At 48.6% G+C, this 23573-nt stretch overlaps 8 protein-coding genes across 8 annotated transcripts; 5 read left to right on the top strand and 3 right to left on the bottom strand.

The window, feature by feature from the left end:
- Positions 1 to 477: 477 nt before the first annotated feature.
- On the bottom strand, positions 478 to 2171 carry HETIRDRAFT_386706 (uncharacterized protein). Its single transcript, XM_009550581.1, has 3 exons — positions 1906 to 2171; positions 1076 to 1851; positions 478 to 1015 (listed from the first exon to the last, which is right to left on the bottom strand). The coding sequence occupies exons 1-3, from the start codon at positions 2123 to 2125 to the stop codon at positions 998 to 1000; spliced, it is 1014 nt and encodes a 337-aa protein (XP_009548876.1). The 5' UTR covers positions 2126 to 2171; the 3' UTR covers positions 478 to 997.
- Positions 2172 to 5407: 3236 nt separating this feature from the next.
- HETIRDRAFT_50489 (uncharacterized protein) lies at positions 5408 to 5914 on the top strand (the record flags this gene model as incomplete). Its single annotated transcript, XM_009550489.1, has 1 exon — positions 5408 to 5914. The coding sequence occupies one exon, from the start codon at positions 5408 to 5410 to the stop codon at positions 5912 to 5914; it is 507 nt and encodes a 168-aa protein (XP_009548784.1).
- Positions 5915 to 7193: 1279 nt separating this feature from the next.
- HETIRDRAFT_419812 (uncharacterized protein) lies at positions 7194 to 8114 on the top strand (the record flags this gene model as incomplete). Its single annotated transcript, XM_009550582.1, is given in 3 exon segments — positions 7194 to 7316; positions 7336 to 7943; positions 8060 to 8114. 3 exon segments carry the CDS (start codon positions 7194 to 7196, stop codon positions 8112 to 8114), a joined length of 786 nt encoding a protein of 261 aa, XP_009548877.1.
- Positions 8115 to 12348: 4234 nt separating this feature from the next.
- On the bottom strand, positions 12349 to 12563 carry HETIRDRAFT_419813 (uncharacterized protein; the record flags this gene model as incomplete). The annotated part of the gene is made up of 2 exons (XM_009550583.1): positions 12349 to 12431; positions 12482 to 12563. 2 exons carry the CDS (start codon positions 12561 to 12563, stop codon positions 12349 to 12351), a joined length of 165 nt encoding a protein of 54 aa, XP_009548878.1.
- Positions 12564 to 16187: 3624 nt separating this feature from the next.
- Positions 16188 to 16435, top strand: HETIRDRAFT_172107 (uncharacterized protein; the record flags this gene model as incomplete). The annotated part of the gene is made up of 2 exons (XM_009550584.1): positions 16188 to 16207; positions 16264 to 16435. 2 exons carry the CDS (start codon positions 16188 to 16190, stop codon positions 16433 to 16435), a joined length of 192 nt encoding a protein of 63 aa, XP_009548879.1.
- A 420-nt stretch (positions 16436 to 16855) lies between these two features.
- HETIRDRAFT_323786 (uncharacterized protein) lies at positions 16856 to 17035 on the top strand (the record flags this gene model as incomplete). The annotated part of the gene is made up of 1 exon (XM_009550585.1): positions 16856 to 17035. A coding segment is annotated over one exon (180 nt), but the record flags the coding sequence as incomplete, so codon positions are not given.
- Positions 17036 to 17045: 10 nt separating this feature from the next.
- Positions 17046 to 17266, bottom strand: HETIRDRAFT_323048 (uncharacterized protein; the record flags this gene model as incomplete). The annotated part of the gene is made up of 2 exons (XM_009550586.1): positions 17046 to 17136; positions 17193 to 17266. Coding segments are annotated over 2 exons (165 nt in total), but the record flags the coding sequence as incomplete, so codon positions are not given.
- Positions 17267 to 19301: 2035 nt separating this feature from the next.
- HETIRDRAFT_324808 (uncharacterized protein) lies at positions 19302 to 19577 on the top strand (the record flags this gene model as incomplete). Its single annotated transcript, XM_009550587.1, has 1 exon — positions 19302 to 19577. The coding sequence occupies one exon, from the start codon at positions 19302 to 19304 to the stop codon at positions 19575 to 19577; it is 276 nt and encodes a 91-aa protein (XP_009548882.1).
- Positions 19578 to 23573: the final 3996 nt, after the last annotated feature.

Here is a 23573-nt window from a genome sequence, read left to right on the forward strand (position 1 = left end):
TCACTCTCTATAGAGAATCAGATCAGGATGTAACGAGTGACATCGTGCTGGTCAATACTAACATTTCCGTTGTCTTCGCCAGTATATGGGCCGGCTCGTGGGCACGCAGTGAAGAGATTGTGGATAGCCTACCGCTCCACGACCATGCTCTCCACGGTACCGCCACACACAATGACGAGAAATTGCTCGATGTACTTTGCTGTGCAATCCTCCGCCGCGCGGCCAACTACCGACACTGGCAGCACGGCCGACCTCGGCTCAACGTGCGGCGCACCGAGCGATGTCAGCGTGTCAATTTGTATTGGTGTGGAGAAGGCGAGAGGAAATCAGCGAGTTGCGCTGAACTTCTCCAGCCTTCAGCTGGACTGACTGTCCGTTCCTCACTGCCAGTGGTGGACATCATGTCCTCAGCAGCCGGAATCATTCCCCGTTCTTCAGACTCGCCTACTTTCTGAACTCCCACGTTTGCTTCAAGATGGATGCATTCACCTCTTCTATTCCCTCTGCGGTTGTGCACTGTTCTTTATCGATGTGCGTGTCTACACAACGGACGTTTTCTATGACGTCTGGTTTCCCTATGATTTGAGGTGAAGAATACGAGGTAACTATCAACTTCGTACCCTCTCTGCTATGACCATTGTCCGTACTTGCAAACTCAGTCATATACGCGCGCCAGTAGAATATCAATGTTTACGGTGTCGTAGACTATCAAAGCAACTATGACATTTAACGAACGCGAAAGTCGTGTCTGGTGAGACTGCATCCGCATCCTCAAGGCAAACGACCCGGAGCATGGCAGTCGAGGGGAAGGAAATAGATTAATGAAAGCATGCGAAAGGAACTGCAGAAGGACCACATTTGAGAACATCATTATACAGATGGCGATTGGCCATTACCAGCTACCGTAGGCACGATGGAAACGGCACAGGGTAGGGTATTCGGAACAGAGGAAAGGGAATGAGTGTATGAGAATCCGCGTTACTTTCAGCGTTCAATATCAGCCTGACTTGTTAGACTTCATGACATACTCTGGTCAGCTCGTAGGACAAAGCGATGAGCGGGAAGGTGGACGTACAAAAGTCTTCCTGAAAAGTTTAGCCACATCTCGGAACCCCTTCTTCACTTCTGGCCGACGGTCGGCCTCGAGGGGACGGAAGGTCTCACGTCCTTCGCGCGCTCCGAGGGCCTCGCGCACGTCGGGCTCTGATTGTGTCCGAAGGCGAAGGACATTAGGGAGAGACAAGAGCACGTTTTCCTCGGAGAGGCGATAAGACGGGGCGGTTTGGGAGAATGGGACAGGGAGAGTGGAGGGGCCAGCTCGACTGGGTGGTGAAGGCGGGGTACTCGCACGGAATTGCGGCTCCGTGCTAGACACCGATGAAGTGGGAGTGTGGGTGACGACGACCTCTGGAAGAGCAACAGCGCTCCCAGTAGCCTGTAATGCCGGGAGGTCCTCCAAAATATCTACGTCAGCACGAGAAGCCAAAAGCTTGAGGATACGACTATGGCTGTCCAAAGATTCCTGCTGCCTCTTCATCATCTCTTCCTGCCTCTCCATCATCGTGTGAAGCGAATGTATCAAAGCCTCATGCTTGTCACCTTGCTTCTTCAAGCCTTCTACCGAGGTTTGAAGACTCTCGACTGTCGTCTTGACGGTGGAGAGGTCTTTACTATGTTGTACCAAAGTCCCGTTGACCTCAGCAAACCTGACGGCCATATCCGTTTTGACTGCCTGGAGCTCCCGAGCTGAATTGGTTTGGAGCGTCGAGATGTCCAATCTAAGCTGGTCAACCACACGTCTATCATGCTGAACATCATTTTCGCCTTCTACATAGCCAAATGTGTTCGTCGCTAAGCGGTGTAGATGAGCGAGCGCCTGGACATGCACGTGGCTGATAGACTTACACGCGCGATGGTCGTCGATATTGGGAGTTTGAGCCCCATGAGAGCTGGTGCGGACAAGACTGGCCATGTTGACTGCTTTTGAGAGGAGAATGTCGTCGACTGGCGCAGGAGAGAACGGGGTAAAGGAGGTGAGAGTGATGGAGACGTGAGTCGAGGGAGAGATCCGCATGCGGTATGCTGGGATTTTTAAAGGAGCGGAGTGCGTATTGTCTCTTTCCATATCGGACGTATCGATGAGGGGATGGCAAAATGCTGGCGGCGAGGAGCTGGTCAGTGGTCGAGGACGAACACGTTGCAGCAAGAAGTTGTGCCAGGCTGTAGCCGAGGACATGAGGCCAAGTCCATTTCATTCTCCGCGAGCCTTGCCGGCGTCTGTAAAATGCTTCCGGCTACTGATTTCTCTCAGGCTCGTCGCACTCAGTGTCGTTTGGTACACAGACAAAAGGCGAGTCGAGCATCACAATGCCTTTTTTGTCGAAGCACCGGCGCTAGTGGATAGCAGGCCCCCCGAAGCTCCCATGAAGGTTTCCCCAAAAATTAGCATATTTGAGGGCTGATTTTGGTTAAATCCTTCCCTGAATTTAGCATATTTCTAGGTCAAAATCACACCATGTTTCCCAGTAGTTAGCATTTTGAGGGCAGTTTGGGTCTGGTTAGGGGAACATTGGGATTTCTATGGTATTTACTGATTTGAAAATTTTGGTCAACTTGTCATAGAATATTCAAGAATCCCTTTTGTCTCTAATTCCTACACTTCTTTGGACATCTACATCATGGAAGCTCTTGACTTCTCTTCTCTGAGCCCAGATCAGCATGTGTGACAAATCTGAAACATACAAATCATTTTCCAAGACCTAAGCAAAGGCTTTGTGAATACTTTATAACCTTGGACCCAATGCACTACAGGGTCTTGCATAATTTTCTGGAGTGTTGTGCCAGAAAAAAAACAGGTTCCTAAGTGCTTTGCTCCTGATATGGGAGAAAAGCACTAGACCTCCCTATGTAACCTACCTAGTGATTATGCTCCACTGCTATCTTTAAGATTTGATTGTTTGTAATCTCCATCTAAGCAAACATCCTAGAGATGGTAAGGGAGGGATAGGTAGAGCTATGGTAAGATGAAGTACTACAAAGAGGTAAGCACACAATATACTAGGAGCATTAGCCCTAGCAAAACTAAGGGTGTGATAGGGCTTGTTACAAACTGCTTGTTCGGTAACCCCAAGAGTAGGAGGTTCTTCCCTAGGTCACTCGTAGAGGAAGGGTGGAACGATGGTCACAACTGTACGTGTAGCACAGGAGCTAGAGGTGTATTGCAATGTCTTGTATTTGAGGATACAAGGGGCAGTGGTGAGTACTGTAGGAAAACAGTACTGGACAAAGGCTGCAGTAGGAAGACTGCAGAGAACAAAAGAAGTATGTCACAAATGGCTGTTCGAGACAAGGAGACCCTAAGCCACAAATAATACAAGAGGATTTGAGAGGGCGATAAGAACTGATCAGACTAGTGTCTTGGAATCTGTCACAAACAGCTGTTCGAGACAAGGAGATCCTAGGCCACAGACAATACCAAAGAGTTTAGGAGGAATCGAGGGACTGATCAGACTAATGCCTTGGAATCAGAGGAGACTGTGTGAACAGCAGTCCTTAGATTGGACAGAAGTGGATAGCCTAAGGCTTCCACACTGCGCCGTAGTATCTATAAATATATACAAGCGAGAGCACAAACCAAGTATCAGTGGAGCAGGAATGCGAGGTAGAGTCAGGAGAAAGGTCCTATGTGTCCTTATCAAGATGGTGGGAAAAGTAGGTAGGCATAAGCAAGACATTTCGTAACATTACCCCCCCCTCTAGGCCATCAGTGCCAGAGATGGTAAGTAAGAGTCCAGGAAAAACATAAGCAATGCGTATAGTTTGGATCATAGAGCGCATGGGAAAATAATACTTTAGGGCACAAATTCTCGCTGCCCACTGTCAAGTCATGACACGATAGCCCTTGAGTATGGACATGTTAGGACCGCGTCCTAACACGTGCTCAGCACGTGATTCATTGGCATCTCTTCTTGACTCATTCACAAGCTTCGGCTTGAACGCTTTCGACTCGGACTCAGACTGTTTATCATTAACATGCTTACGCATGAACGCTTTCGTCTCGGTTCCGGATTGATCATCATTCACATGCTAACGCATGAACGCTTACGATACTATGATTCCCCTTCTGATGTCGATCGTGATCGGCTTCGCTTCTATTGTGCTTACTGATTAGATCACGATCGGTTCCTTACTTCTGATTGATGCGGACAGACATTTGATTTACTTACTATACATGGCTACATTCGCGAGCCGCGGAGTACGAACGATGACTGCGGCTTACTGATGTCGATCGTTGATAGTACTTAGTGTTTCGAAGCACGGACCATATGTCCGTCCCGCCCTAAATAGTCCTGTACTATATATAGGGGAGCTGAGCTTCTCAGAAGCCTCAGCTCGTTCACTTTGTATACATCTTGATCTCAGCACTGCGCCCGGCGTCTGGCTGCCTTCCCAGCTCACGCTTCGCGATCTCTGTCAGATCTAAAGAACCATACGAAGTCTGACGAAGCAAGAGATTCGTCTCGTTGCTCTCGTCACCCTCTACTGCCTCTAACCCGTCAAGGACTCAGTAAGTCTTGAGTCGACTGTGGAACTGATAAGCTTCAGCCCAGGGAACCCCTCTCAGTGCATCACGTGCACGCAACTAAGCCTAGCCGGCTTAACACTTGAACGAGCTCTCTCTTCCCTGCCCTGGAGAAACCGCAACAACATCTTAGCCATCAGGAATAACCAAGCACCCACGGAGGAACGTATAGGTTAACAGAAACCAGCACCGACATCAGATACTCGGCAGTCAGACGAGTATACGCAGGAGTAGCCTCATCGCGGCTACAACGAATCCAAGATTGATCCAACCGTACCGAAAGGATACCCACCCCCGTACCACAATAACCCGATCTACGTCTTCGGCCATCTACCCGAGGACGTCGACCCAGACACCGTCTATTGTGACGAAGAGAACCGACACTTCTACATCGGAGGAATCCTCACCGGATTCTACACAGGAGTTGGAAAAGAAGAATTCTACAAGAGACCCTTCTTCGAGAAGGAAATCCACGCCGCACCCGAACTACAGACCACTAAGCTCGCAGTCGTCGCAGACGAGCTCAGAAGAATCAAGCCTAAATCACCGACACATCGACATCGTACTTCACCGAGACACCACCCTTACAATCTACCCAGAGAAACAGCCAGTGGAAGTCGACTCTCTCGAAGAAACACGCCCACTACATCCCCGACACAAGAAACCTCTCCCCAGACGAGCTTTCGAACTCTTTCACCAGACGAAAGCATCCAAGAAGAGCATACCCAAGAACCAGCAACAGGTGGAGAGCCTCCCAACGATCCCCAACCCCCGTCCAGCGAAATATCGACAAACCCCAGAGATTCTGAGTCCAAAGGACCGGCTATGGCCAAACCCACTCCCTTCGATGGAAACCGAAAACGAACGGAGCAGTTCCTCCACGAAATTGACCTGATGATCCTCGCCAGGAAACACGACTTCCCGGACGAGTTTACAAAGATCGCGTACGCCTTGTCCTACATGAAAGGAGGATCAGCAGGGATATGGGCGAGGAACTTCACCAAGGCCAGGAACACAAACAACGATTGGAACCACTACACGTGGAAATCCGCTACCGACATGACCTCAGTCCGTCAAAAGATTTCGACGGACTTCGAGGAATTCGACAAGACAGCAGATGCCAGAGACAAGCTGGCTAGGATCAACCAAGGAAAGGAGTCCTTTAACACGTACCTCCAATTGTTCGAGCAAATCGCCGAACTAGCAGGAGTTGATCTTGAGACCAAGAAGACGCACTTCCTACGGGGCCTCAAATGGGAGTTGGCCCGAGGGATTTATCAAGACCCAGCAGCACAGACGACATGGGACGAACTAGTAGCCAAGGCCAAATGACACGAGACAATGCGCATAGAAGAAATGCGAGCACGAGACCTTCGGCAGGGGAAGTACCAAGTTTTCACCCCGACCAACTACTATTCGAACTTCGCCCCGACCCCACGTCACGAAAGGGAATCCCAATACGCCCCTATGGACGTAGACGCAGCCGAATTGGAGGTCGACGCCATCCGCTTCAAGAAGCTCACGCCGGAAGAAAGGAACCGGCTTTACAGAGAAGGAAAGTGCTTCTATTGCAAGAGGACCGGGCACATGGCGCGCGAATGCCCCTCCCGACCCAGAAGAAGATTCCCTCCCCCTTCCCGGGGAAGATTCATCCCACGGCCCCGCACTACGAGGGCCTTGGAAGTGGAAGACAAGGAGCCTGAAGAATATCGAGCGGAAGAAGACAAACCAGGAGGAAACAACGACACAAGGATGGGACATCACCCAGACAAAATCGCCAAAGCACACGCTTACGGCGAATCAAAGGATTTTTAAAGTCTCTTCCACCGGCAGCGGGTGTGAAGAGTAGGATTCTTGCAGGGAATCGGTATGCTCCCCTGGCCAGTAACAATGCTGACCAAGAGCATGGACATCCAGACACACTATATCTCTCCGAAATGAAAACTCGTGGTGCACCATCACTTCGGATCGAGACGGAACTCATAGGCAAGAATCGAAAGGCTGCTACACAGGCTCTAGTCGACAGCGGAGCAACAGGCATATTCATGCATCCCAACTTTGTGGAAAAGCATGGAATCAGGACGAAGAGGACTCCCCATCCCATCCCAGTCAATACGGTCCAAAACACGGAATTCAAAGGAGGACCGATCACGAGGTTCGCAGAACTCAAACTACGAGTTCTAGGTGAACAAGGAGGAGCGCACATCGAGTCGGCAAAATTCTACATCGCCGAAATTGGAAAAGAGGACGTCATTCTAGGAACCGACTGGTTATTGGAACACAACCCAGAGGTCGACTGGCACGCGTATGGACTACACTTCACCAGGTGCCCACCGACATGCGACATCATAGGAGGACCAGTCAAGGCAAAACGGGCCTTTAGGAAACCAGGACGTCAAGAACCAGGAGTACGGCGCATGGTGACAGTACCGCGAGAGCGCGACTACTCAATCCCATTGCAGAAGCCAGGAAAAGGACAGCTAGGTCGGAAAGTGGGAAACACTACAGTACCACATCCGCGGATAATGCCTAAAATCCGGGGGTCGCAACCCAAAGGCACGAACAGGGAGTACTCGCTCAGGACCCAAGCCAGAAATTACACGGCACCGACATGGGCAGAAGAGGAGCCCCAGGAAGGTGGTGGACCGCTATCGGCTCTACCTTCCACGGACCTAGACGAAGATGGAGTATACCTCGTCAGGTATCTGGAGATAGGGCAACTAGAAGCCCTGGAGTTATACAACGACCGCGAGGAAGGATACGACATCCATCGCGTGGAAACCTCCGTCGCCAATACACCGGCACGCAAGGCGGAGCCTGCCAAGGCAGCGATAGGCAAGCAAACGAAGCACACCAATTCACAGAAATTGGCAGAAGAGGCCTCGAAAGGAAAACCCGAATTATCCTTCGAGGAAATCGTACCCAAAGTATACTGGAGTTATAGGAAGGTTTTCGAAGGCCGAAAACCTGGGAAACTACCTCCCAAACGACCATGGGACCACAAGATCGAACTCAAGGACGACATGGAACACTCGCTCAGGCCGAAACTTTACAGCCTCAGTCCCATGGAGCAAGAGGAACTCAAGAAATTCATCGACGAAAGTCTCAAGAAGGGATTCATCAGGGAATCCAAGTCGCACATGGCATCACCGTTCTTCTTTATCAAGAAGAAAAATGGAAAGCTACGGCCGGTAATGGACTACCGGAAGCTTAACGAAATAACGATCAAGAACAAGTACCCTCTCCCGATCATTCAAGAGTTATTGGACCTCTTAACGGAGGCGGAGTACTTCTCGCTGGTGGACATCGACACCGGGTACAACAACATCCTCATCGACGAAAAGGATGTCCACAAGGCAGCGTTCGTAACGAATCTAGGAATGTACGAACCTCTGGTCATGTACTTTGGCCTCACCAACTCGCCGGCGACGTTCCAAACTATGATGAACTCGCTTTTCAAGGACCTCATCTATGCAGGACGAGTGGCCATCTACATGGACGACATCTTGGTGTTCTCAAAGACTATGGATGAACACATCAAGACGATGAAACAGGTTTTACAGATATTGCAGGATAACAACTTGTACCTGCAACCCTCGAAATGTCATTTTCACAAAACGAAAATTGACTATCTCGGGTACGTCATCTCTCATGGACATCTGGAAATGGACCCAATCAAGGTGGCCGGTATCATGGACTGGCCCACACCGACCAAAGTCAAGGAGGTCCAATCGTTTTTGGGATTCTGCAACTTCTATCGCAGATTCATCAAGGATTACTCAAAAATAGCTAGGCCGCTATTCGAGTTGACACAGAAGGAGCGCAGTTGGGACTGGACAACAGCATGCGAGGAGGCATTCCAAGCACTCAAGAAGATATTCATCTCGTCTCCAGTACTCGTCATGCCGGAAACCAGGAACCCCTTCCGCATCGAATGCGATGCATCCGATTTCGCTACCGGAGCAGTGTTATCCCAAGTCGCCCCAGATGGGAAATGGCACCCGTGCGCATACATTTCCAAGTCGCTCTCACCCACCGAACGCAACTATCCGATCTACAACAAAGAGTTGCTAGCGGTCGTTCGAGCTTTCGAAGCTTGGCGACATTACTTGGAGGGCGCCGAGACCCCGGTAGACGTCTGGACGGACCACAAGAACCTCGAATGGTTCCGATCAAGTCAAAAGTTGAACCGTCGGCAAGCACGATGGTCACTATTCCTCTCGCGTTTCGATTACAAGTTAACGCACAAGGCGGGGACGACCAATAAATCCGACGGTCTGTCACGGCGTCCAGACCATAAAGAGGGGGTGGAATTTGACAATTCAGGCGAAACGCTCTTGGAACCCAAGCTTTTCGATCAAACACCGGAAAAGAGCCGAAGACCTTTCGCAGACGTCAACGCAATCACCACAGAGGACGGACTGGACCCCCACAAGATATGGCACATCAGAGCCACAGGACAAGGAGGCGTCACAATCATTGACGAAGACCTCAAGAATCGAATCATAGCAGCAAACCAGAAGGACAAGTGGCTACTCGAAACCTTAGCCAAGATCCAGGAGCTAGGCCCAAGAAGCATGAAGAAAGGCCTACAGGAATGGAACGAAGAAGACGGACTCGTCCTACACAGAGGAAAAATCTACATTCCTCAGGACGAACAACTACGCAGAGACATCATCAAGTTGAACCACGATAATCTAGCCACAGGACACCCAGGACAAAGAGGAACACTAGCAGCAGTAGGGCAAGAATTCACCTGGCCCGGAATATCGAACACGATCCACCAATACGTGGAAGGATGTGCAACCTGCCAATCTACCAAGAACGACACGCATCCGACGATGGTTCCTCTTCAGCCAACGGAGATTCCAGACCGACCGTTTGGAACGATCACCATGGATTTCATCACGGACCTTCCCCAGTCAAACGGATTCGACTCACTTCATGTGGTAACAGACAGATTCACGAAGACGGCCGTCATCACACCATGTCTAAAGAACATCGACTCAGACGGGACGGCCCAACTATTATTGGAGCACACGTGGAGAAGATACGGACTACCCGACAAGATCATATCGGATAGAGGAACACAATTCGCATCGAAAGTGGCACAAGCACTACTCAAGGAACTAGGGATTAAATCGGCGCTCAGCACAGCATATCACCCACAAACTGATGGCGCCACGGAAAGGATGAACCAAGAACTGGAGCAATATCTTAGGGCATTTTGCAACTCGTCACAGGACGACTGGGCCGACCTCATTCCCTACGCGGAATACGCCCACAACGTACACCAGCACTCAGCCACGAAGAAGTCACCATTCGAACTTCTACACGGATACCAACCAAGGGCGTATCCGGCGATTATAGGAAACGCGAATGTCCCCACCGCCGACGCGCGACTCGAAGCTCTGCAACGTGTTAGGAAGGAAGCACAAGCCAGCCTCGAAATTGCAGCCGAAGCCATGAGGATACAGCACGACCGTTTTGGAACGGAGTTACCGCCTTTCAAGAAAGGAGACCAAGTATGGTTAGATGGGAAGAACATCCACACAGACCACCCATCGGAGAAACTAAGACCCAAACGATTTGGGCCTTTCGAGATTATCAACACCATCGGCACAGTCAATTTCAAGCTGAAGCTGCCGAACAGCTGGCAGCGCATTCACGACGTCTTCCATGCTAGTCGACTTACGCCCTACAAGGAGAACACGACATATGGACCCAACTACCCCAAACCGGCACCAGACCTAATAGCGGGGCAAGAAGAATTCGAAGTCGAGAAGGTCGTCGGAGCTCGACGCTTCGGAAGATGGAAGACCCTCCAGTACCTGATCAAATGGAAGGGCTATCCGGAATCGGATAACTCTTGGGAATCAGCGGATAACGTCACCAATGCCAAGGAAGCCGTCGCGGAGTTCTACAAACGACACCCTTCCGCGCCCAAAGGAAGGGAAGCATCGATCCGAGTATTGACGGCCGACCTGGAAGACAATCGAGAAGCCGAGGAAGATCAGGTCAGGAAACAACTCGAGAAAAGTCCTGACGGAAGGAGGCTGCTCGCCACAGGAAAGGACGTGCGCCAAATTCTACAAGATCGAGAAGACCAAAAAGAAGAAGCTCGAATCACGATAGGATTATTAAACTCTTCATCAGGGAGAAGATTTCTGGAAGAAGGATACAGCATCCGACAATTCCAGCAAGAAGCACGAGCGCTAAATCGACAGTTCAAGGACGACGAGTACAAACTCGAAGGTCGACGTATCGGACAAACATACCTCGACAAGGGAACCACTCTAGCCAAGCTCAAAGAAAACGCAACCGCCCAGCTAAAGGACGTAATCGATGCCCGCAATAGGAGGAGAGTCCAAGGCCTCCCAATCCCGGAGACGCTCTATTCGGCAAAGTTCAAGACAGTGGGAATTCTGGAGATAGCGGCAGAAAACGACAAGAAGGATGCCAAGCTCAAAGAAGAACTCCGAAAAAATCCCATCTGGAAGAAGCTTCTAGCTACCGGAGCAACGGTTCCCCAGATCAAGAAACTACTCGAAGCACGGATGGCGCAGTTCAAGAAGCCATCAGCACTTCCGAAATCAAGAAGGACGGAATCGAAGATCGACGATCAAGAAACACGATCACAGAAGCCCAGATTAGACTCGTCTCGATCAAGAACACAGCACAAACGATCGGACAGCCCTAATTGGCGAGTACGAGCCTACCAAGAACTACAAAAGCAGACGAGTCGTGGTTTAGCCTGGACAGGTAAACGACTATGAACCCCTTGAACCCCACTCTAGCAGAAGTCGCCGTTTACACCGCCGTCGCGACCGCCACTTTTCTCGCTATCTCTCTCGCTGCTTTTCTCGTTGGAGCCATCTGCCAGGGCTCTTGTCTCATCGCCAGTGATCTCGTATAAAAGCGAGATCATCATCGACAAAAAACCATCCCCCAGCTACATGTCCTTGACCATCCGCAAGTTCCACTTCCTCGAATCTCCCCGCTACATCATGGCGGACTTTCGTCACGCAACCTACCCCCGCGATCGTTCACACTCCCAGTCACCCCCTTTCCTGCTACGTCCTGTCTCAGCCGTCTCCGACGACTCCGATAACTCTGACGACTCACTCGCCTCCGTCAATCACATCGACGGCATCAACGTAGACGACCCACACTTCGAAGTCGGCGTCGCCAAACTTCCTAGTCGTCTCGAGGATCCCCACATGCCTAACGCTGGGCAAATATTTGCTCAGTTCAACACCACTCCTCGCGTCATCATCTCCGTCTACCCTTCCCCCATCTATGACTTGACTCACTACTTGAACCCTAATCTCGTCGGTGCACTCTATCACATCACTTTCACTGACGACGAAGCTCCGATCATGCTGGACCAATCTGGGTTGGACGATCCTGCAAACTTCTTCTTCTATTTGCAGCAGATTGTGATGACGCGAGCGTATCAGGTGCACCAGGGACCACTGAGCCGACATCAGATGACTCTTCTCTCGAATCTCACCCTCACCAGCTACCGGAACAAAGGACTTTTTAACCTCCCAGCCCTTCGCAGTGACATGATCAGCTACCGCCCCACTGGATACACCTCCCTTGCAATGAACCTCCTACTCCGACATTCCCCCGCCGAATGGCTCGACACTCTGGCACGAATTCCCTACCGACGGAACACCATACGTTGGTTCCGCATTACGGGATTGGGAAGAGAACGGCTGGTCATCGAAGAATACATGCCGAGAGGAACGTTGCCAGAACGACTATTCCCCATCAATAGTCGAGGGGAACAACACGTCGCCGCGTACTGGTCCGAAGGGTCTAACCCGGCGGACAACGAAAGACCCTGGTACATGGCAAGGTCAGACGTTACGGTCGAGGATGGGAGTCACTTACCCTGACCCGAGGAGCTTCTCTGCAAGTCAAACACGCCGGGACCTTCAGGAAATGCGACCCACTCTCCTGTCACACCCCTCATCCTCTCTCTTCCCAAAATTCAAGAGTCGCCGTTGACGACGAGTATTCTCCATGCATCATCACCCCCTCATGGCCTGCAGCTGGACCGCCCGATCTCCTTTCGACACGCGATATCGGCCGAAAGAACCACGGTCGGTACGAATCTGGAAGAAGACGATCCCATGCTCCCGGCGAGCCCCCCTCACGACTCCGACCGACTCATCCGGAATCGCGAGGCTCGTCGACCACTTCCGACGCCGCCCGCAGCACCCCTTGATGCATCCTCATCCACGACCCTTGTCGGAGAAGGTCTCGCCCCTGCTGAACCTGTCGACACGTCCTCCTCTCAACCTGGGACGGTTCCAGTCGCATCGGAAGATTGGTACGAGGGAGCTCGTGCATCGGCAAGTGTCGGGCCTGCAACTCCCGCTTTCACCCCCTCGCCTCTTGGATCACCTACGGCGCCAGAAGAACGTTATTGTTGGGAATGCGGACGTCAGGGACACTTCCTCGCAGCCTGCCCAATCACACGGATTCGGATGCGGACGGACGTCACCGCGCGTCAATTTCTGCGCGATTACGACGCACATCGCGGAGCCACCAATCGACTTCGTCTGCAAATGGACAAAGTGGCTGAGGAGTACGGCTATCATAAACAGGCTTTGGAACACATGATCACCACGTCCATGTGGACCGGATACCCTGTTCGCTCCATCCCCACTTACGACGTCGACCACCCGCGCGAACCGCCGCCAGTAGTCGGTGCACACTCCAAACGCCGAAGACTTGTGTAAAAAGGGGGGTAGTGTTAGGACCGCGTCCTAACACGTGCTCAGCACGTGATTCATTGGCATCTCTTCTTGACTCATTCACAAGCTTCGGCTTGAACGCTTTCGACTCGGACTCAGACTGTTTATCATTAACATGCTTACGCATGAACGCTTTCGTCTCGGTTCCGGATTGATCATCATTCACATGCTAACGCATGAACGCTTACGATACTATGATTCCCCTTCTGATGTCGATCGTGATCGGCTTCGCTTCTATTGTGCTTACTGATTAGATCACGATCGGTTCCTTACTTCTGATTGATGCGGACAGACATTTGATTTACTTACTATACATGGCTACATTCGCGAGCCGCGGAGTACGAACGATGACTGCGGCTTACTGATGTCGATCGTTGATAGTACTTAGTGTTTCGAAGCACGGACCATATGTCCGTCCCGCCCTAAATAGTCCTGTACTATATATAGGGGAGCTGAGCTTCTCAGAAGCCTCAGCTCGTTCACTTTGTATACATCTTGATCTCAGCACTGCGCCTGGCGTCTGGCTGCCTTCCCAGCTCACGCTTCGCGATCTCTGTCAGATCTAAAGAACCATACGAAGTCTGACGAAGCAAGAGATTCGTCTCGTTGCTCTCGTCACCCTCTACTGCCTCTAACCCGTCAAGGACTCAGTAAGTCTTGAGTCGACTGTGGAACTGATAAGCTTCAGCCCAGGGAACCCCTCTCAGTGCATCACGTGCACGCAACTAAGCCTAGCCGGCTTAACAGGACATCATGATACACCACCTTTCTAAAACCATGTGGGGACTACGTTCTAGAGCCGAGTCCCTTGTCTCATTGTGGCAGTGGTTGCTGGCCCAACAGAGTTAAACTGTCGTTTGCCCCGGCAGTTTTATGTCATACTGGACAATGTTTCTGCACAATTTCAGAGAGTGTGACGGTGGTTGACAAGAGGGAGTGTGTTGGTGATGAGCATGGGTATGCTCTAGGCACCAATACCCCACTTTTCGCAGCTTTTCAGTATTCTTTGACCGTTTGGCACACTTAGGACCGACCGATCCCAATCCGTTCGGCGATCTCAGCCATTTGTCAGGTGCCGACTTTCCATTTAGACCTCCGCACAGTCGTTCGGAGCTGTTCACAGTCAGCCTATCCATCTATCATCACTCTCAGCAGTAGGGGCTCTCCACAGACTGTCGTGGCTGATCGCAGATCGGTTCGGTACACTTCACATAGTCGGCACATTTGGTCGGCTTTGGTGTCCCGAATCGGAGGCGGCCAAACACTTTGTTGACTCAGAACGGATCTGTCTTTCTATTTCTTATCGTCCTTATGCCTTCTGTTGACCTATCCTTTGTTATCTTCAGAGCTCCCAAGTTTCTAAATGGTTTACCCATGTGGCATGTGGTTCTTATCTCCAGGTCCATGTGGACTCACCTTGGCAATCTCTTCGCTTATTTAGACTTTAGAGTTATTGCTTCTTATCTTATAGTGTTCGCAACATCACTCCCTTATCTTCTTTACCTTTAATTACTCTTGGCATGCATTTCCGATTGCTCTATGCCTCTGCCAATCTCCTTATCTTGTACCTGTTCGGACTTACTATAAAAGGGCACCTATGGCCTTGCAATACATCAGCTTTGGCTCCCCCTTTGTTCCGATTCCATTTGTGTGCTTGTGTCTATGAGACTTTGAGCCATTGCCTTCCGATCCTTGTTAGCATTTTGCCCTTTTGTTTGTGTTGTTGCGTTTGATTACAGCCCTCCGTCAGAGCCCTCGTCGTCTTGCTCTCTCCCTCTCATCTAGTTTGTCATCCTCTGCCAGTGTCCAGTGTGGCCTTGCACCCATTCCCTTCCCTTTGCGTCCCGATCAAATCCCGATCAAACATCGACCGACCAACTGACCGACCAACCGGCCAACCGACCAACCGACCAACCGACCTACCAACTTACCGACCGACTGACCGACCAACCGACCAACCGACCAACCTACCAACTTACCGACCAACCAACCAACCAACCAACCAACCAACCGACCTACCAACTTACCAACCGACCGACCTACCGACCGACCGACTGACCGACTGAATATTTTGATTTTGGAGTTGTTTGTTTACTACACTCCGAACACTTTTAGTACGCTCCCTTGTTGGTTGTTGCACAGCTTATAGTTCCTTGCACACTAGAACCAGCTCCTGCCTACCTGCGCTTGTAGGGGTGTTTCTTGGGTGTGTTTCGCACTCAGAGGCATTACTAGCGTATCATTGGAGTCGCTAGAGTTGTATTCAATGAGAGGAGGTTGGGTGCGAGAGGTCGGGTGGTGAAGTCCGAAAGTTAGGGGCATGGCCTGAAAACAAGGAGAAGGACGTGTGAATCTATAGACTCCTCAATTGGGGCCTGTGGGATAAGTCCCTGGCATCAGGCGAAACAGACCTCCATTTGAAGCCAAAGACGAGGCACAAGATACCACAGCCATAGATGGCATGTAGTACTCATTAGCAGGAGTGGGGTCATTGGCGGGGTGAAACGTGTCATGAAGAGGCCTGGCGTGGTCAAGTCTGATAAGTCATCTCTCACCTGCATTGATGCGGGCGATGAGAGTCCCTTCTTGTATCTGTAAAGCCCTTTGTGCACGCTGTATGAAAGCCCTTTCTTCCTATAAGATTTCTAGTCCTCTTTGTATGTCCGGTCGCATAGACGCTGATACAAACTCCATGCTTGGCGAACCCTCAATGAGCCCTATGAGATATGCAATGGGGGCGGTCAGGTATGACTCTCTGTTGGGAAAGATGATCCCATTGTTCTCTTCTCAAATCAGAGACAGTGGGGAAGGGGAGTGAGAAGGTGAGGGTATGGGTGATGTTCTGTCAAAGTCCTCTGTAAGTCGTCTAATCATTTCTTCTCTTCTCTGGTCACTCTCATCCAGCCTTTCGAGGTACGCGTCGAATCCTTCGTCTGCTTCTCGTGCTGCCTGCTCTTCGTCAGAATCCCATGGTATGGATCGTTCTTCCATTACAGATGACTCGGAGATCAAAGGGGGAGATGGTGGGCAAGAAAGAAGGGTTGTTGTGTCTATTTCTTGGAGAAGGAGGGGGTTAAGAGTGTAGCAGCCGCTTCTTCTACCGCATTGGCGTCGACTCAGGCTTGATACCTTTTAGCGATCTCTTCCTGCTTGTCTGCTAGCTCTCTCATACTCATCATGGGTCGGTTGATGCTAAATCTTGACCATATGTATGCTTCCACAGTGGTGAGAGATGACTCAGAGGAAGGGGAATCCTGCGTAGATCGATCGACGAGTGTGTTTTCAGAAGAGAGGTAGAGGGATTCGTTGGAGGACATGTTTCTTGAGGGGGAGTTTGTTGTAAAATGGGAAGAATGATTGAAGTGATGGTAGGATAACGAGCATTGAGTTTGAGCTTTTATGCACCTTGGGTTTTATTTGTTCAGTGTTTGTGAGGGCTGCTCATAGTGGCAAGTCGTGGTGTCATCTGTCATACGCTTCCAAAAGTTCTTTGGCATTCCCTAGGTTTGCCCTCATGATCCATTTGTTTGTGGAGTCCGGGTACCCTTTCCAGCATATTAGGTACTGGTATCCACATCCTCGTTTCCTTTTGTCAAGAATCTCCTCAACTTCGTACTCTTCCTGTCCTTCTATTAGGTTAGGCGGTGGTTGTGCGAAGTTGGGACCGTGGGAAGCCATTTCTTGATAAGGTGTAATTAATGAGGCATGGAACACGGTGATATGCTAGAAGTAGCTCTAAGTGCCGAGCACAACACTAAAACAACCTCTAATGCAGGGGTGCTGGAGCTAGTATCTGATACACAAGGAATTGTAAGTGATGACTTTAGAAATTAAAGGCATACTGAGAAGCAATCGGGGAGTGTGAGATTATAGCGCCTGAATGGTTTCGGGACTGCGCCAAACACCAACTGAATATTTGGTTGGTCGTGTCGGCGATGCGGTCAGTAACAAGAAGGTAGTGTCGCGACTGACAACTACGTGCTTCAAGAGCCACACGGGACTCTGACAATATATGAGGGAGGACAGGGGTATGAGCAAAGAGACAAGTACAAACGTGAATGAAGCCAAACGACGAGGATGACAAGTTTTCGGAAGTTGACGAAGACAATTTCAATGGTTGAGACGAGTGCAACTGAGCTCTGAACTATGGGGTGTGAAAGCTGGTTTATTCCAGAGTTGTATGTAGGGTTTTTATAATAAACAGAGCCCCTAAGTAAAATATTAAACAAGAAAATGAGAGTAAATGTCGAATGAGCGCTAAGCCTTAGCGATCAGAGAAGATAAGAAGGTAGGTGAGATGTCCATATGGGTTCTGAAGGTGACAAGGTAAAAGTTAATCAGCGATGGTGGAATCCCGAACGTTCGGGATCTGTTGCCCGAGCATAGGTCAATGGAACAGGCATTGGCGAACCAATAAAAATAAAGAAGAGGTATCATACAACCAGGGTGGCCAAGTAATGGTGCAAGATTGCGTTGATACACTAGTGATGCCTCTGAGTGCGAAACACACCCAAGAAACACCCCTACAAGCGCAGGTAGGCAGGAGCTAGTTCTAGTGTGCAAGGAGCTATAAGCTGTGCAACAACCAACAAGGGAGCGTACTAAAAGTGTTCGGAGTGTAGTGAACAAACAACTCCAAAATCGAAGTATTCAGTCGGTCAGTCAGTCGGTAGGTCGGTCAATCAGTCGGTCAGTCGGTAGGTCGGTCGGTAGGTCAGTAAGTCGGTAGGTCGGTAAGTCGGTCGGTCGGTCGGTCGGTCGGTAGGTCGGTCGGTCGGTCGGTAGGTTGGTCGGTCGGTCGGTAGGTCGGTCGGTCGGTAGGTCGGTCGGTCGGTCGGTCAGTCGGTAGGTCGGTCGGTCGGTCGGTCGATGTTTGATCGGGATTTGATCGGGATGCAAAGGGAAGGGAATGGGTGCAAGGCCACACTGGACCCTGGCAGAGGATGACAAACTAGATGAGAGGGAGAGAGCAAGACGACGAGGGCTCTGGCGGAGGGCTGTGATCGAACGCAACAACACAAACAACAGGGCAAAATGCAAACAAGGATTGGAAGGCAATGGCTCAAAGTCTCATGGACACAAGCGCACAAATGGAATCGGAACAAGGGGGGAGCCAAAGCTGATGTATTGCAAAGCCATAGGTGCCCTTTTATAGTAAGTCCGAACAGGTACAAGATAAGGAGATCGGCAGAGGCATAGAGCAATCGGAAATGCGTGCCAAGAGTGATCAAAGGTAAAGAAGATAAGGGAGTGATGTTGCAAACACTATAAGATAAGAAGCAATAACTCTAAAGTCTAAATAAGTGGAGAGATTGCCAAGGTGAGTCCACATGGACCTGGAGATAAGAACCACATGCCACATGGGTAAACCATTTAGAAACTTGGGAGCTCTGAAGATAACAAAGGATAGGTCAACAGAAGGCATAAGGACGATAAGAGATAGAAAGACAGATCCGTTCTGAGTCAACAAAGTGTTCGGCCGCCTCCGATTCGGGACACCAAAGCCGACCGAATGTGCCGACCATGTGAAGTGTACCGAACCGATCGGCGATCGGCCGCGACAGTCTGTGGGGAGCCCCTACTGCTGAGAGTGATGATAGATGGATAGGATGACTGTGAACAGCTCCGAACGACTGTGCGGAGGTCTAAATGCAAAGTCGGCACCTGAAAAATGGCTGAGATCGCCGAACGGATCGGGATCGGTCGGTCCTAAGTATGCCGAACGGTCAAAGAATACTGAAAAGCTGCGAAAAGTGGGGTATTGGTGCCTAGAGCATACCCATGCTCATCAGCGTTTTGACCGACCATGTGGGAGTTGGGAAGATAAGTGATAAGGACCAACCAACTCATGGAGGACATCAGCCAATACGGAATACTGGCTCCAATCTCGTAAACACCTATTGTAACACTCCTGTGTAGTCATGGTAAGTACATGAAGTGTGGGCGAACTCATGAAGTGTGGGCGAACTGACCCAAGTGCTGCTGAATGTCCTTTGGTGGCTTGTTGTTGGTCGGGCAAGAACCGACCATGTTCGGTAAAAGTCGGCATCTTCGGTACTTGTCGAGTGCTGTTCAGTATCTCCCCAAAGCTTCCCGAATACCTCCCTCAGACCCTAGCGTGGGTGCATGCTCATCAACGGGGTGTATTTTCCATGTTGGCGGAAGTTTTAGTTTGTACGTCACTGGTCCTAGTCTGTTTTCTATTTCAAATGGTCCATGTAGTTTAGGGGCTAGCTTATCTTTTGGGTGAGTAGTACTTATATTTTTTTCCCGATAGCCAGACCTTCTGTCCTACTTCTAGTTTGACTTCATTTTCAGCTATTTTCCTCTTCATTGATTCTGCCGCAACCCCTAGGCTGGCCTTCGCTTTTTTTGTAATTGCTCTAACCTTTCCAGCCTTCGTTCCACGCCGGGGATGTTGGATCTTGGTGTGATCTGGGGTACAAAGGTCGGATTGTAGCCATACATGAGTTTGAACGGCAACTGGAGTGTGGCTGAGTGTTCCCTAACGTTGTATGTGAATTCTGCATACAGCAGTAGCTCAGGCCAATTTGTTTGTTCATAATTGCAGAATGCTCACAAGTATTGTTCTAATTCTTGGTTTACTCTCTCTGTTTCTCCGTCTGTTTCTGGGTGATATGTGGTTGACAGAGCTGTTGTTACTCCCAGTTTTCTCTATAATTCCTTTGTGAACCTAGCGGCAAATTGTGGACCTTTGTCAGAGACGATTTTCCTTGGAAGTCTGTATCGCTTCCAGATGTTTTTTATGTAGAGGTCGGTGGTTCCTTCGGTGTCTATGGTCTTGTCGCATGGGGTGTAGACGATGCCTTTGGTATTTCTGTCTACTGTTACATGGATGGCATTATATGATCCAAATTGGGGAAGATCTGTAATGAAGTCCATTGTGACTGTTTGCCAGGGTCCTTCTGGTATTTCATTTGGAATCAGCAGAGTACATGTGGGGTGTGTAATATTTTTGGTATTCTGGCATGTTGTGCATCCCGTTACGTATTCTTTTATGAATGTGGACATTCCTGGCCACCAGAAGTTGTCTGATATCAGGACATAGGTCTTCTATTGTCCTGGGTGTCTGGTTGTGGGCAAGTTGTGGTACATTTTTGTGATTCTTCTTTTGAGTTTGTCATCAGGTAGGATGTATATTCTTCCCTTGTGCCAGATGAGGTCATCTTCGTAATTCCATTCTTGTAGTCCTTTCGAGAGTGCTCTGGGTCCTAATGCTTTGATAAGCCCCATTGCTTCTGTTACTTCTTTGTCTTTAGCTGTGACTTATTTTAACTTTTGTCTCAGCTGTTTGTCGAGCATTTCAACTGTACCTCGTCCTGTTGCACTTTTGATGAACATTTGGGGTTGTAGCAACACTTGGTCTTTGTTATCTGATTTTACCCCCTCTTTTAGGTCTGGACGCCTGGACAGAGCATCGGGCCGATGGGTGATACTGGGTTTGTGTACAAGTGTGAAATCAAAGTAGGATAGAAAAAGTGACCAGTGTGCCTGCCGACGAGAGAGAGTTCTGACAGTGGAGAAGTACAGAAGATTCTTGTAGTCGGACCATATTTCAAATGGGTGTCTTGCACCTTCCAAGTACACATGCTAGTGGTCGAGGGCATGTATGACGGCAAGTAGTTCATTGTCAAAGATGTTGTAATTGCGCTCTGCCGCATTGAAAGACTTAGATAGGTAAGCGACAAGGTGCCATCCATCGTTGGGGTTTTTTTGTGATAAGATAGCTCTGGAGGCGAAATCAGATGCATCAGTTTTGAATCAGAAGGGGCGGTTGCCATTGGGATAGATTAGGACGGGGGTTGAGGTAAAGCAGTTTTTTAAGTTTTTGAAGGCCGTGTTTTGCTCGTCAGTCCATATGAATGGTACGTCCTTCTCTATTAGGTCATTGAGAGGTTGGGCCATTGTAGTGAAGTCTTCGATGAACCTTCTGTAGAAGTTTCCAAAGCCAAGGAATGACTGTACTTCCTTCAGGTTCTTCAGCGTTGGCCAGGCGGCGATCCCTTCTACCTTGACTGGGTCCATGGATATGTTATCTGCGGAGATGATGAACCCAAGGTATTCAACTGTGTCCGTTTCAAAGGTACACTTGGAAGGTTTCAGGAATAGGTCATTGTCTAGAAATATTTGCATGACTTGAGTTGTCACTTGCCGATGTTCTTCTATGGTCTTTGTGAATACCAAGATGTCATCCATATAAACTGTAAGGACTTGCGCAACAATTAGGTTGTGAAAGATTATGTTCATCATGGTTTGGAATGTGGCGGGTGAGTTGCAAAGACCAAAGAACATGACAAGGCATTCAAACAGGCCAAACTTGGTCATGAGGGCCATCTTCCATTCATTTCCTTCTGCTATATGGATGTTGTTATACCCTTATTTGATGTCGAATTTGGAGAAGATTCTTGCTTTCAATTTTGCAATGGTTCTTATTACATCATCAATCAGAGGTAGTGGGTATTTGTTCTTTATCATCCACTCGTTCAGTTTCCAGTAATCTTGAGCATCTGGAAAAACACCCCTTTGTATTAAGCTCTAATTAGTTCTATTTATGCATAATTAAGAATGATTAGGATTAGACATTTTTAGCTTACCTCCCCTCTAAACCTGTTCTAATTAGACATAATTTTCCTAAATTAGGAATTATTAGGATTAATTATAACTTGAAATTTCGGAAAAATCATAATAAATCAAGCATCATAGTTCTCATAGCCTTCTTATAGAGTCATGTCTATTAAAGCACTAGTTAAATACCTAAACACAGAATATACCTTATAACAAACTTGCCTTCTGCCAGAGTTGAACCAACAACCTCATGTATGCAAGCACCCGGGACGGATGCTCTAAGCCACTAAGCCACAAGGTCTAAGATATAAACTTGGTAATCTAAATAAGTAGACATAATATAGGCAACCTGAACATCTCTGATTTTATTTAACATTTATCTTTCCTCTATTTTATAAATAAATAGGTCAATAAATACCTAGAAAGTCAGGTCTTTCAGGATTTAGTTTAAACACCAGCTAAGAAGATATTAAACCAATGGAAAATCAATAATACACTTTATATAGGATAAAAATAAATTATGGCACTTATACAATTTGGACTGAGAATGTGTAAAACTATGATTGAGTGTAATATTCAATGGGACTCTACTAGTATAGACAATGCTACCTGAATTTGCAAATTTGATCAAAAACATGATTATAAATAATCAAGATCCAATAAGAGAGAGAGGTTTTCCAAATAGCTACTAGTAAGGTAGAGGGTGGGGACAAGAGTATATATATGGTATGCCTATATATAAATAAGCACAAGATTGTTGGAGGTGATCTTAATATGCTTAATGCATATATTTCCTATATGGCAGGCAAATATATCATTCTGGCACCACATACCAATATGACTGTCTTTTCCACAGCCTAATAGCTAGAGGAAAACACCAAGTTTGAGCATCTTCTGTATAACAAGGCAATAAACAATATAAATAGTGCTAAAAATTGTAATATCAATAGTAATGATGATTGTGTGCTGCACAAGACAGTATTAACCACTATACTGATAGACAAGGTCTACAAGGCTGCATATAGCATATCCCTAAGTCCAACCCACATGTTGTGTCTTATAATGACCAGTAGCAGGCATTGGCTGACAATGACAACTGTAATGATCTTGTGTGCAAGGACAAGGTACCTAGGTCTTCATAGCCTCTTGTGGCAGCTGCCAAGCTGCCAACAAAGTGGCTGGGGGCATCAATGCATATTTCTCTCTTTCTATATCCCTTATAAAAGCAGCTGGAAAGTCAGCAAAAGAGCTACAAGATAATGGTATAGGCATATATGAAGGAGAGTAATATGCTGAAATAGTATAGAATGTGCCACATCTTTACCTTCTCACTGATAGAGCAGTAGTACTTACTATTTCCTACTAATAATCAAAGACTTCTTAGTATAGAATTAGTGCTAATATCATGAAATCAGAAATCAATCCAATGCTCACAATGTGTTGCTCCCAATTAGGAAATTAGACACTTTTAGATACTATTAACACTTTTAGATACTTTTAGACACTATTAGATATAATCCGGAGCTAATACAAGGGGGTGTTTTTCCAGATGTTTTAGTATAGGGATCATTGTCAATGTCATTCTTGACAAGAATGATACTGACAACGTCCGGAATGATGGTAAACTACCTTCATCC

This window comes from Heterobasidion irregulare (genome assembly GCF_000320585.1).
Source record: "Heterobasidion irregulare TC 32-1 unplaced genomic scaffold scaffold_08, whole genome shotgun sequence".
NCBI lineage: Eukaryota > Fungi > Basidiomycota > Agaricomycetes > Russulales > Bondarzewiaceae > Heterobasidion > Heterobasidion irregulare.

Bases quoted from the DNA above. Each gene is read 5' to 3' on its own strand.
- HETIRDRAFT_386706 (XM_009550581.1), bottom strand. From the start codon at position 2,125: ATGGAAAGAGACAATACGCACTCCGCTCCTTTAAAAATCCCAGCATAC. The intron at 1,852-1,905 runs GTAAGTCTATCA...TACACCGCTTAG, and splicing joins TATCGACGACCATCGCGCGT to CGACGAACACATTTGGCTAT.